The 14,148-nt window shown below is 45.2% G+C and overlaps 1 protein-coding gene across 2 annotated transcripts in view; it reads left to right on the plus strand.

Annotated features, from left to right (window-relative positions):
• The window catches only part of ARSB (arylsulfatase B), a 180,076-nt gene that overhangs the window by 120,359 nt on the left and 45,569 nt on the right, over nucleotides 1-14,148 (plus strand). Inside the window, exon 8 of one of the 2 annotated variants that reach the window (XM_044925446.2) lies at nucleotides 12,769-12,848. The exons of the other annotated variant lie outside the window; for it this stretch is intronic. Within the exon in view, the coding sequence (XP_044781381.2) occupies nucleotides 12,769-12,833 (65 nt within the window). The 3' untranslated portion in view covers nucleotides 12,834-12,848. Of the gene's footprint in view, nucleotides 1-12,768; nucleotides 12,849-14,148 lie in introns of those variants that run through there. 2 annotated transcript variants of the gene reach the window in all.

Genomic DNA, 14,148 nt, shown 5'->3' on the forward strand with positions numbered 1-14,148 from the left:
AATGGAGATCAGTCCTGGATGTTCATTGGAAGGACTGATGTTGAAGCTGAAACTCCAATACTTTGGCCACCTGAGGCAAATAGCTGACTCATTTGAAAAGACCCTGATGCTGGGAGGGATTGAGAGCAGGAGGAGAAGGGGATGACAGAGGATGTGATGGTTGGATGGCACCATCGACTCAATGGACATGGGTTTGGGTGGACTCCAGGAGTTGGTGATGGACAGGGAGGCCTGATGTGCTGCGGTTCATGGGGTCTCAAAGAGTCAGACACAACTGAGTGACTGAACTGAACTGAAATCAGCCAGCACATCATCTGATCAGGCTGCCCAGGTGCTACCCAGACCTGCCAAGTCTCGTAAACCTGTGATTTTCCTGGCAATACTGCAACTTAGCTTGATTCTGCCAAGTGCCTAAATTAACCCAGAGGGAACCGTATTAATTCCTGCAGGGAGAGAGGCCATGTGGTGCTCCCACATCCCCATAGGTTGTAATGCATGCAATAGCCCTTTATAAATACCATGCAAGTGGCCCCGATCCCCCTGTGTCATGAGTTAGGGCCTAGAAAATGGTGACTATTAGACCCTTTGCCAGGATCTGTCGTCATGCCTCGTTATGACACTGTCTGCAGGAAATATTGTTCTGACATTCCCTTCATTCACTTGGTGCTCCCATCCGCTCTTTTAGACATACCACTCCCCCGTGGTTCAGGCTCTTCTTACTCTTTTTGTCCTCTCCAGTCTGTGCTACAACCTGCCTTAGGATTTCCCTGCCCGGAGGATGACCCCACAGTAATTCTGAGTGTGTCACCGGACATTTGGGGCCCAGCTCTCCTTGCCAGCCTCACTCCAGGCCCTTCCTCATCTTCTCACTCTCCTAGACACTTGCCATTTCCAAGTATGCAGATCATCATCCTTAGGTCTTGAGCATGCTTTTCCCTATTCCTTTCACTGCTCCTCCAGAATTTTCCTCATCCCTTAAAACCCAGTACACTTGTCCCACTTCCGTGAATGCTTTCTGGAAACCCCAGAGGAAACAGTACTCCTTCCTCTCCGCAGATATGCACCTTCATATGCTGCTGCTGCTGCTGCTGCTAAGTCGCTTCAGTCGTGTCCAACTCTGTGCGACCCCATAGACAGCATAGGCTCCCCCGTCCCTGGGATTCTCCAGGCAAGAACACTGGAGTGGGTTGCCATTTCCTTCTCCAATGCATGAAAGTAAAAAGTGAAAGTGAAGTCACTTAGTCGTGTCCAACTCTTAGTGACCCCATGGACTGCAGCCTACCAGGCTCCTCCGTCCATGGATTTTCCAGGCAAGAGTACTGGAGTGGGGTGCCATTGCCTTCTCTGACCCCTTCATATATGTCTCTGTATATGCTATGCTAAGTTGCTTCAGTCGTGTCTGACTCTCTGTGACCCCATGGACTGTAGCATGCCAGGCTCCTCCGTCCATGGAATTTCCCAGGGAAGAGTACTGGGGTGGGTTGCCATTTCCTCTTCCACGGGATCTTCCCAACCCAGGGATTGAACCCAGGCCTCCTGCATTGCAGACAGATTCTTTACTGCTGAGGCACTGGGGAAGGCCATATCTCTATATGCTGCTGCTAAGTCACTTCAGTCGTGTCTGACTCTGTGCGACCCCAGAGACGGCAGCCCACAAGGCTCCCCCATCCCTGGGATTCTCCAGGCAAGAACACTGGAGTGGGTTGCCATTTCCTTCTCCAATGCATGAAAGTGAAAAGTGAAAGTGAAGTCACTCAGTCGTGTCTGACTCTTAGCGACCCCATGGACTGCAGCCTACCAGGCTCCTCCATCCATGGGATTTTCCAGGCAAGAGTACTGGAGTGGGGTGCCATTGCCTTCTCCAATATCTCTGTATAGCGTTGACCAAATTTTCCTGTATGTGCCTACATTTCCCAGTAAGCTGAGAGCTCCTGGACTTCAAGTTTTATGTAATATTTATCTTTCCATCCTCATAAGTTAACACAAAAACCTGGCACTTGGTAGGTACTCTGTGAAGATTATTTAAAGACTGAGTGGACAGTTGGAGAAGGTCTGGGATGGAATAAAGACCGCCTAGAATCATTAGACCTGGAAAGGAAACAGTCCTGAGATGGGGAAGAATGGCTACAGGATGGAGAAATTTCTATTTCTGTTGGAGTAAACATATGTCAAGAGAGGCAAGGGTAGTAATATATCCAGTATGCTAGCCACTAGCCTTGTGTGACTACTGAGCACTTGAAATGTGGCTAACTGTAGATCAAAGTGTGTGTGCTGCAAACCTAAAACACTCATCCGATTTTGAAGACTTTGCACAAAAACTATAAAACATATATATTTATTTATTTATTTCTGGTTGAAATGGCAGTGCCCTTGTGGCTCAGCTGGTAAAGAATCCGCCCACAATGTGGGAGACCTGGGTTCGATTCCTGCGTTGGGCAGATCCGCTGGAGAAGGGATGGCTACCCACTCCAGTACTCTTGGGCTTCCCTTGTGGCTTAGCTGGTAAAGAATCTGCCTGCAATGCGGAAGACCTGGGTTTGATCCCTGGGTTGGGAAGAGCCCCTGGAGAAGGGAATGGCTACCTACTCCAGTATTCTGGCCTGGAGAATTCCATGGACTATATAGTCCATGGGGTCGCAAAGAGTCGGACACAACTGAGCGAATTTCACTTTCATTTCCCTTGGTATATCAAGTTTAAATATATTGGTTGTGATTTCATCTATTTCCTTTTCCTCTTTACATGTGCTTAGTAGAAAATTTTAAATCACACATGGCATTTACATTTCTGTTGGTCTAGAAGAATTGTTCTAGAAAGTACTAGGAAATGATTTGATCAGCTTCAGAGGAGCTTCAGGTCTGTGAGAGGATCACAGACCTATGGTTAGCTACTGTGGAGATGCATCGATTGTCTAAACTCTTCTCTGCCCCAGCACACCTGGAGATATGACACATTCCAGCCCATAGCTGATTCACTGGAGCAGTGATGCATAGCCAGGGGCCAGTCAGGTAAGCATCTCTCAGGGTGATAAGAGAGAATAAAGAGGAAGTAGGGATGGTTTTCACAACCTCTGAGTAGCTTAAGGCACTGCAAAGCCCCGTATGACATCCAGGCATGTGCTGAAAAGGCTGCCCATGCCATAATGGCTGTAAGATGTCCTCACCGACTAAGTTCCACCTGCAAATGAGAAGCCTCAACCTCCTTCACTCACTGAGCTGTGTGTTGTCTTGGCATCAGAAGTGGGAGCTTGAGAACTGTATTCCCATGTGATGGGCCACAGTGCTGCTTGCCGTGGGGTTCTTAGTATAACCTGCCATGAATTTTCGCCGTCTTCCTTAAAGTGCCCCTAGCAAGGTAACAACGCAGGCAAAAGGTTTTTCCAGAGTAAGAATTGGGGCATGGAAATCAGGAGGGAAAACTGTCTTCATCTTGTCATTCATAGATTATGAGGTCTGGAGCAGGTCCCTTCACTTTTCTGGAACTTGGTTTCCCACGTATTAATTGATGGATAGAACCCTTCGCTGCTGTCCCAGATTTAGGACTGCTTCCTGGCCATCTGCTCCTGCTCCCCGCCTCCTGGAAGCCCACCCCAGGCCTTCCTGTTGACCCTCCCTGCAGCTTGAGGACTTCTGCTCTAACCCCTGAGTGTGCGGAGGGGCATCGTCAGGCCCTGGCATCGACATGGAGCCATATTCACTATCGGTTCACAAAACCAGAGCATGTCCTACTTTCTGTGCCTGCGGGTAGCAATGTGCCACCTCCTTCTCATCCCTGTTCATGGGCAACATCATGGGTCTTTTCTGCTCAGTTTTCATATCCATTTCAACCCACTGTGGGGCAGAATTAGAAAAAGGGGATCCACCTTTGGGGTCCTGCTCCTTTCGAGGATGACAATACAAGCCCAGTTCCTTTTCTGTGCAGTTAATTTGTGGGAGGGAAATTAAATCCAGCTATGAGACAGTATATATTTGTAGGACAGTCAAGACTGCATGTCATATTCATAGAATGTGTTTTATGATTATGTTCTAGAGGCTTTTGTGGAATAAAATCAGAAGGTAGCCCATGTAGGGTACAAATGAAGGAGAGACAATTGGGTCACTGTTATCATGGAAACATTTCTTTGCTTTCTAATGCCAGCACTTCTCATATGGTTTGTGCTTACTTATGGGAGAAGAGAGTAATATTCCACCCCCACCTTCCCCAAAGCCACTTCCTTATCTGTGAGGTGAAAACTGAATTGAGTGACATCTGAGGTCCCTTCCAGCTTCAGCATTGTGTGGGTCTCTATAGAAATAGGACCTCAACAGAGCAAAGCTGCCTCCTTACCATTTCTTCTTTGTCACTCTGCTGGAAAAGATGCACTTGTTAATAAGCAGTGGTATAGCCAAAGACATGTTTGTAAGTAGACAAACACAGGTGATAATGTTAGAAATGGTATAAGAGTTAGTCGCTCGGTCACGTCGGACTCTTTGCCACCCCATGGACTGTGGCCTACCAGACTTCTGTGTCCATGGTATCCTCCAGGCAAGAATACTGGAGTGGGTAGCCATTCCCTTCTCCAAGGGATCTTCCCGACCCAAGGATCCAACCTGCATCTCCTGTGGCGCCTGCACTGGCAGGCAGGTTCTTTACCATCTGAGCCGCCAGAGGAAGGTAAACATTATAAGAAGTCAGTTCAGTTCAGTCGCTCAGTCCTGTCCAACTCTTTGCGACCCCATGGACTAAAGCATGCCGGGCTTCCCTGTCCATCACCAACTCCCGGAGCTTACTCAAATTCATGTCCATCGAGTCAGTGATGCCATCTAACCATCTTGTCCTCTGTCGTCCCCTTCTCTTCCCACCTTCAATCTTTCCGAGCATCAGGGTCTTTTCCAATGAGTCAGTTCTTTGCATCACGTGGCCAAAGTATTGGAGTTTCAGCTTCAACAGAAGTCCTTCCAATAGATATTCAGTACTGATTTCCTTTAGGATTGACTTGTTGGATCTCCTTGCAGTCCAAGGGACTCTCAAGAGTCTTCTCCAACACCACAGTTCAAAAGGATCAATTCTTTGCCTCTCAGCTTTCTTTGTAGTCCAACTCTCACATCCATACATGACCACTGGAAAAACCACAGCTTTGACCAGATGGACCTTTGTTGGCAAAGTAATGTCTCTGCTTTTTAATATGCTGTCTAGGTTGGTCATAGCTTTTCTTCCAAGGAGCAAGCGTCTTTTAATTTCATGGCTACAGTCACCATCTGCAGTGATTTTGGAGCCCCCCAAAATGAAGTCTGTCACTGTTTCCATTGTTTCCCCATCTATTTGGTGTGAAGTGATGGGACCAGATGCCATGATCTTAGTTTTCTGAATGTTGAGTTTTAAGGCAACTTTTTCACTCTCCTCTTTCACTTTCATCAAGAGGTTGTTTAGTTTTTATTTGCTTTCTGCCATAAGGGTGGTGCCATCTGCATATCTGAGGTTATTGATATTTTTCCTGGCAATCTTGATTCCAGCTTATGTTTCACCCAGCCTGGCATTTTGCTTGATGTACTCTGCATATAAGTTTGCTCCAAGCACTAGAGTAATGTGAATTATTACACAATTTTGTTGTTACTACATCTTTCCCACCTTTCTGGCCCCTGTTCTGAAACATCACTGCATCACTCCAGTTTTCCATCTGCTGTCTCTCCTTTAGTGGGTCTCGTTGGCAGCGGTGGACCAATGTCTCCTCCTATCATGAGCTGTAGGAATTGATGTTAGACTTTTCTGAAGGAGGTCCTGCCTTCCACGTAGGACCAGAGCCCCTCAAAAGCTGGCCTCTTGCCTTGTAGCATCTATACCACCTCCCCCTTATTCTAAGACTACAAGTCACCACAGAAGCCCTTCCTACTAGCGGAGTTAGGGTTTTTTCCATGGCCGCATACCTTGGTAGGTTGTGGCTTTGATATTAACAGTAAAAATGTTTCCAAAAGACTGGTGTGTACACGCACACACCAGAGGTCAAAGGGTGAGCCAGGAGATTCTGCAGTAAAGCATAAAGAAATCTCAGAGAGCCGTAGATCATACCAGTGAGGATGGCTACAGGAAGGGAGGGGTGGAGGAAGGAGAAGAACGGCTATTGAGAAGGATGTGACTTGGAGCGCTTGTACACTGCTGTTGGGAATGTGAACTGGTACAGCCGCTGTGGAAACAGTATGGCAGTTCCTCAAAAATGTAAAAATAGAACTTCCATGTGATCCAGCAATTCCATACCTGGATATATGCCCAAAAGAATTAAAATCAGGGACTTGAACAGCATTGTTCACAGTGGCCAGAAGGTGGAAGCCACCCAAATGTCCACTGAGAGAGGGATGGATAAACAAAATGTGCTACATGCATACAATGGAGTATTATTACTCAGTCCTAGAAAGAAAGGAAAATTCTGACACATGTTGCAACATGGTTAAACCTTGAGGACAGTATGGTCAATGAAATATGCCAGTTACAAAAAAAAGACAAATACTGTATGATTCCACTCACATGAGGTACCTGCTGCTGCTGCTAAGTCGCTTCAGTCGTGTCCAACTCTGTGTGACCCCTGAGATGGCAGCCCACCATGCTCCCCCATCCCTGGGATTTTCCAGGCAAGAACACCGGAGTGGGTTGCCATTTCCTTCTCCAATGCATGAAAGTGAAAAGTGAAAGTGAAGTCGCTCAGTCGTGTCCAACTCTGAGTGACCCCATGGACTGCAGCCTACCAGGCTCCTCCATCCATGGGATTTTCCAGGCAAGAGTACTGGAGTGGGTGCCATTGCCTTCTCCAATGAGGTACCTAGGGTAGTTTAAATCATAGATACAGAAAGTAGCACATCGACTGGTGTGCACACCAGTCTTTTGGAAACATTTTTACTGTTAATATCAAAGCCACAACCTACCAAGGTATGCGGCCATGGAAGGGGGAATGGGAGTTGTTGCTTTTTAGTGGATATTGAGTTTCGGTTTTATAAGATAAAGAGTTCTGTGGACGGATGATGGTAGCACACGAATGTGATCATACTCGATGCCACTGAACTGGACACTTAAAAATGGTTCAGACAGTAAATTCTATGTTATGCATTATATTGTACCAATATTTTAAAAATTAAAAATAAATGAAATTTAATCCCCCCGCCAAAAGCATAGAAACTCCATGAAGACAGGATCTATAACTTTTTCTTTTATTGCCGTATTTCCAGTGCATAGCACAGGCCTACCATCATACTAAGTCCTCAGTAAATATTTGTTCATGAACGATGACTAGACCAACAGGTTATATAGTCTTTGTTTTATTGTGTCTTAGCCTTTCTTGAACCTAAAAGTGCCTCCAGATGGCAATTCACACTCTCCTCTTAAACTCTGAACTCACATCCTACATTTTGTGCCTAAAGAAAAAAAAAAAGCCACAAGCTGCTTTTTATTTTAATTAATGTTATCACATACAGATGTTTGAAACTACTTATCCAGCATATAAATGCCCACCCTCACCCTTCCCCTCATGGAAAATATCCAGTGATGTGACATTTTCCCTGCCCACTTCATCTCTTTCCCCCAGACTTCCTTGATGGACAAATGAATGAAAGTGAAAGTGTTAGTGACTGAGTCATGTCCAACTCTTTGGGACCCCTTGAACTATAGCCCACCAGGCGCCGCTGTCCATGAGATTCTCCAGGCAAGAATACTGGAGTGGGTTGCCTTTCCCTTCTCCAGGGGAATCTTCCCAACCCAGGGATCAAACCTGGGTCTCCCGCACTGCAGGCAGATTCTTTACCGTCTGAGCCACCAGGGACAAATACACATAAATATAAAGCCCCCAGCTGGTTTCAGCTCAGCTGACTTCCCCTCTGAGCCGAGGGTGCAGCTGCTTCTTGCTGGTCTCTGTTCCCGTTTCCACCTTTCTGGAAAGCTCCCTTTAATTGCTGCCCTGGGCACTGGCTCTCTCAGTGCCCGCAAAGCCGCCTCTGCTTTTATCTCTCTTGCCCCGGGCCCCCGGCCAGTGTCAAACATATGGTTTATAATTGCTTCCCCGTGTGCTTTGAGGAAACCTCTTATTCATCTTCAGAGGCTTTGTTTTCAGGTGACCTTGCATGGACACATTTTGGTCTCTGTTCAGGTAGTACCTTTTCTCCTCCTTCATTGCTAAGAGTAGATCCTAAGAATTATTTATTCTCCCCTCCTGTCCTCCCATGTCTTTAAAGGGTTTCTTTCAAGCAGGCTGACCTGACTCAGGGTCTGTCTCCAGCTGTACAGGGTGAGCCGTGGAGGAAGCCTGTGCAAGAGCCTGGGGCGAGGGGATGGTACTGTTGAAGGTGATTTATGGGAAAGCCTGGAAACATCCAAAGGGTGGGGGGCAGCCGTGATCCCGGGTTAGGCTCCGAGGTCCTACAGGTGTGAATGCCACTCGGCCTGGTTCTGAAGCACTCTGAAGCCCCAAATTCTGTGGTTCCCCTCGGTTCTAGTCAACCAGTTCTAGTCCCTGTCCTGCCTCAAACCAGGAGGAGAAATAATTTCAAAGGTATTAGTCTGCCTTAGAGAAAATGTATATGCTCATCCTATACACCCCAAGCTTGACCTGGGCTATTCTGCAGTAAAGACGCTACTCCGTCTATGACCACAACTCACCTTGGAAGTCAGTTGTGGCTTTCAATGAATCATCAGAATTCTCATACCCATCCACGTGTGTGACCTGACACACACACACACACACACATAAAGTGCTCAGCCCCCGCTGGCAGAAGCCTGATTAGAGATGAAGGGCCTGACAGATGTTAGCATTTTCCACTCCAAAGGCCAAGGCTTCAAAGTGATTCTGTACGTCTTCGTCACTATTGCATCAAAAGGGCCTCTTCTCTTCAAAGGTTATAATAGGATGTTATTTCTGCTCATGATTACAGGGTGGAAGAACAGTCTTCACTCCCTCCCCTCCTCTCACACACGCGTTTTCTGTGGTAAAATGTTCAGGTCGTAGTCTACATCCAGGAGTGGTCCAGGTCTGCATGCTTGGAGCTGCTCCCTGTTTCCCTCTTTAGAGCAAATTCAGATCCACTTCCTGATGCTAAGGTGCCGTTTCTGAGGTGATTTGTTCAGTAGACACTGCCTGCCCGCAGTAGGTATACAGTTGTAGGTGGTGGTTGTTCAGTTGCTAAGTTGTGTCTGACTCTTTGTGACCCCACGAACTTCAGCACACCAGGCTTCCTTGTCCTGCAACTCCTGGAGCTTGCTCAAACTCATGTCCATTGAGTCCATGATACCATCCAATCATCTCATCCTGTCACCTGCTTCTCCTCCTGCCTTCAGTCTTTCCCAGTATCAGGGTTTTCTCCAATGGGTTGGCTCTTTGCATCAGGTGGCCAAAGTATTGGAGCTTTAGCTTGAGTCCTTCCAATGATTATTCAAAGTTGATTTCCTTTAGGATTGACAGGTTTGATCTCCTTGCAGTCCAAGGGACTCTCAAGAGTCTTCTCCAGCACCACAGTTTGAAAGCATCAATTCTTTGGTGCTCAGCCTTCTTTATGGTCCAACTCTCACATCCATACATGACTTCTGGAAAAAAACCATAGCTTTAACTATACGGACCTTTGCTGGCAAAGTGTACAAGAGATCATTTAGGGTTTAGCTTTTGTTGAAAGAGGACGTAGACACAGCCCCTCACTTACCTGCTTGACAGCTGTTGGTGGTTCCCAGCTGCCAACAGCCATGCACAGACTCCTTAGCCTGCCTCCCGCAGCCTCTGTCATTTCCCTCAGCACCACTGCACATCCTCTGCCATCTTTCTTTGCTTCTCTGACCCTTCTTGAGGGCCCAGGTAACATTCTCCTGCTCTATGAAGCCCTCCCCGACCCTCCGGACTTGAGTCCCTTGAGTTTTTCTTGAGCATCTTAAGACACTGAGATCTTGCTTCTTCCTCCTGCAGTTATTTGTGTTTATGGTTTCCCAATCCAGAGCCATACACTCCATGGAGGGCAAGATTTCATCATATAGCTCTCTTGAGGCCCTTTGTATAAGGAGATGTACACATCCCCAAAGAAGGCATGCTGATAAGTTAGGCAGTTAAGTTGGTTATCATCTGCTCATTTAATCAGAAGACATCTAGCAAGAGCAGTAATACCATACATTATCTCAAAGCACTTTCATGTCTTTCTGGGCATATTTGGGAAGTAGCAACACAGGACGGCTTTCTGTCATTCAACCTGAAATGATATATTGAGCAGGGAAAAAAAAAAAAGTTAGGTGGAATGCATGAGGCCAACCAGCTGTCAGTGAGATTTCCCATCATCGCATGGAGTACCAGCAGCTAGAAGGCACCCTGGCAGTCAGTTCAGCCACCCACTTTATGATCCAGATGGAGAAACTGAGGCAGCAGGTCACACACACGTAATAAATGTGTCTGTAGGTCCAGGCTTCATGTATAAGACACGATCTACTGACCTCAGAAGTCTCTGTTTTCTGTTCTGCACTGATTTTGTGAAAAAAGTAGTCACCTCACTCAGATACCCAGTATGTTGATGGAGGATTATACATTTAAATGAGGCTGGGGAAGCAGATCTACTTGTGACGCTAACCTTGCTGTTTCACATGTAACCTGACTCTGTGGATGATGGCAGCTTCTCTTTGCAAGGCTTGTTATAGAAACTGTGTTTGTGCCTCATGGTAATTATCTCTGGGGAGGGTGGTGGAACAAGGGAGCGGGGTGTGGCTAAGGCAGAGTAGCCTACTGGATGTGTAGAGTCCCAGAGTATCAGAAAGACCTGGATTTGAATTCCAGCTTTAACTTATTTCCTGTGAGCTGGGAGATAAGTTCTCTGTGTCCCCTGTTTCATCACCTATAAACTGGGGGCAGTTACAGCTATTGCCTGTAAATATGTTCAAACAATAGCCAATAGCAATTATATACTGACTGTTGGGATTGGAGGTGTAGTGTCTGTACTTTTTATGTTCTGTATTTCTGCAGTTTCAATTTTTAGTAATGAGCACACATTGTTTCCTTAACCAGGAATAAAGCCATAAAATTATTTTTAAAACCAGCTTAGAGGATTCTTGTGAGATTGTAATATCTGGAAAACTGCTGGGTTCTTAGTGAGTGGAAGTGGAGGCCGTACCAGAGTTCTTGGTCCCTATGCCCACCTGTCCTGGGTCAGAGAAGCTGCTGCTGCTAAGTCGCTTCAGTCGTGTCCAACTCTGTGCAACCCCATAGGCGGCAGCCCACCAGGCTCCCCCGTCCCTGGGATTCTCCAGGCAAGAATACTGGAGAGGGTTGTCATTTCCTTCTCCAATGCATGAAAGTGAAAAGTCAACGTGAAGTCGCTCAGTCATGTCCGACTCTTAGCAACCTCATGGACTGCAGCCTACCAGGCTCCTCCATCCATGGGATTTTCCAGGCAAGAATACTGGAGTGGGGTGCCATTGCCTTCTCCGACAGAAGCTAGCATGTGACAGCATTTTTCCTCAGCTGTTAGTCCTGATTCCCTGACCGTCTGAGTTGCCATTCTTTGTCTATATCAAATATGAGACCTCATTTTACAGCTTGTCACAGAATTAGCAGAATTTTATGTCTTCTCTTGCTGCCAATGTTTGTCTGCAGAGGTCTGTCAAATTTTCCTTGGTGTGGGCTGGTACGAGCCCTCAATCACAGAACCTAAATACTGATAACTTTTCTCCTTTTAAATTTTCAAAGGCTTTTAGTCTTTCTCCTTGACTTTGGGGAGTACTAAAGTGTGTTTGGAAATGTGGCCTTTCTGATGCTGAAGGCCGTCCCACAAGCCTTGTTTCCCGCCCACCCCACTTCACACAGGGCATCTCAAGTAACATACATCAAACCTTCGCTGTTAACACTTGGTGCTGGCGTACTGGCTTTCATCCTGAGAAAATAAATAAACCAAACCAAACCCACAGCACTTTAAAAACACTAATTAATCCTCACCACAGGCCTAGACTACACAGAAATGGCAAATCCCACTGCCCCAATTTTATGTTTGAAGAAATCAGAGTAAGCACCTTTTTTAAGGCTTCTCAGGGCCAGATAACAGAGGCTGACTTGAAGGGCTTGGGCCGGGCCTGCCTCTGGGAAATGGGTGTCTGGCCATGTGGTTACTTGCTCAAAACCTCACTTACATATCAGCTTAATTTTTTTCCCCCAAGGTTATGTTGACACCACATCCTCTCATTTCCAAATGACCTCTTATTTATTTGGTTACTTTTCTTTAATTCTGGTAGAGCTTAGAAATTTTAGCAATGGCTTCCAAGAGTAGCCTGACAATTCTAATTTACTCAAAGGTCGATGCTGATTTTGACACTCAGCACAGAAGTAGGCCACCCTCCAAGTCATCCCTTTCAGATCCAGCCCCTGTGCCCACTCCACCCTCTACACTGGAGGCATCTTTGTAGCTGGATCTCTTCAAATTTTGGGAATGTGCAGACTCTCTGCTTTCTCTCCCAGTCTAAACTAGGCATCTTTCTATCTCAGTCCCCTAGTCCTACAACCTATAAGGATAAAGATAGATGTATACTTTTCTTGAAATTGTCAACCATAGTATTTTGGAAAGACATAAAACCTCACTAAATTTCATGGGACAAATCCAGTGCAGTTAAATTGTGGTAAGTCTACTTTCTAAATATTGACTAATCTGGTCAGATTTTTTAGGGGCTTTAGTAAAAGCCCTGCCTATGTAAAAGGCTGAAATGAAACTTTTAAAAACATTTCTGAGGAGTAAGCTGTAAAAAGCTGAGGACGTGGTCTGCTTTAAGTAACCTATAATGTAATATGTTGGGCTTCCCAGGTGGCACTAACGGTAAATGGTGGCATTGCCTGCCAACGCAAGAGACAGAAGAGATGCGGGTTTGATCCTTGGGTCGGGAAGATCCCTGGAGGAAGGCATGGTAAGCCACTCCAGTATTCTTGCCTGGAGAATCCCATGGACAGAGCAGCCTAGAAGGTTACAGTCCACAGGGTTGCAAAGAGTCGGACACGACGGAAGTGACTTAGCACACACACACACGCAGTGTAAGATGTCAGTGATCAGGCATGGCATGTATAGAATAAAATCTGTTACCTCTGGCAGCGAATACCTAGAGAATAAATACAAGGCCTCTGCTTCTGAAGAGCCTTTTGAATCAGAGGAAAATATATATATAGGCCTAGAAAGTGACATTAACACAGTTATAAAATAAAGTAGCAACAAATGATAAGCGATAGAAATCAAATACTTAAGCACTAAGGAGAAAGGAAGAAATAATGAAAGGCATTTGGGGATGATTAGGGTAGATTTACTCAAAAAGCATAGCTTTAAATTTATTATCTCAACAACTTTGGTTTTATCTTTCTGGATTTTTATCATCTTCCTCTCCCATTAAAACACAAACTCCACGAGGGCAGACGGTTTCATCTTTCATATTCGTTGTTGTCCCTAAGCATCTGGAGCAGTGACACAACCAAAGCAATAGTCAAATAAATTTCCTTCTTTATTTAAAGAAAAATGAAAAAAGGAAAGATTTGGGAAAGACTTCAACAGATCCTTTAAAAAGAGATTAGATGTCAGAGGTACTTGATTTGTAAGAGCTAATGTTTGTTCATAAAGTAACACAAGAAACTTTAGATCTGGCTTAATTAATAGCAGGCAAGCATCGGACACTAGTGTCCTTCCTAATCATGACAGGAAGTCATGATTATTTTGACCACTTACTCATTCCAGAGCCTTTCTTCTATATCATTTTATAAAAATTCCTTTCAGAAAATAATCTGGTCTTTATCTGACTTTCAGCTCCTTTCTCAAAAGAGAAAATAAGAATAAAAGAGGAAAGAGAAAGAAACTCAGCTCAAGTACCACCCTCCCTCCTAATCATTTGCCTGAAATGTAAGAATTATTTGTAAGATAAATATGTCATTGAAAGAAAGTTGAGGATTGGATTTTGGTTATTTCTTGGACAAGGTAGAGTGTAGTATCTGATTTCTGTTAACAACTAATGTTTAAATATTTTAATGTTAGAGACTGAAAAAAATCTAAACCTTTCTCTTTTCTTGTTCAACCGTATTTTCAAATTTATGCGAGGTTGTTTTTTTCTTAATCTTTCCTCAAATTATAAAGGACATCATTTATCCTACATGAAGCTCAAATGAATATACATTCTTTTTAAATGAAAATATTGACAGTCTAAACCAA

The sequence above is a fragment of the Bubalus bubalis genome, chromosome 11, assembly GCF_019923935.1.
Source record: "Bubalus bubalis isolate 160015118507 breed Murrah chromosome 11, NDDB_SH_1, whole genome shotgun sequence".
NCBI classification, from domain to species: Eukaryota; Metazoa; Chordata; class Mammalia; order Artiodactyla; family Bovidae; genus Bubalus; species Bubalus bubalis.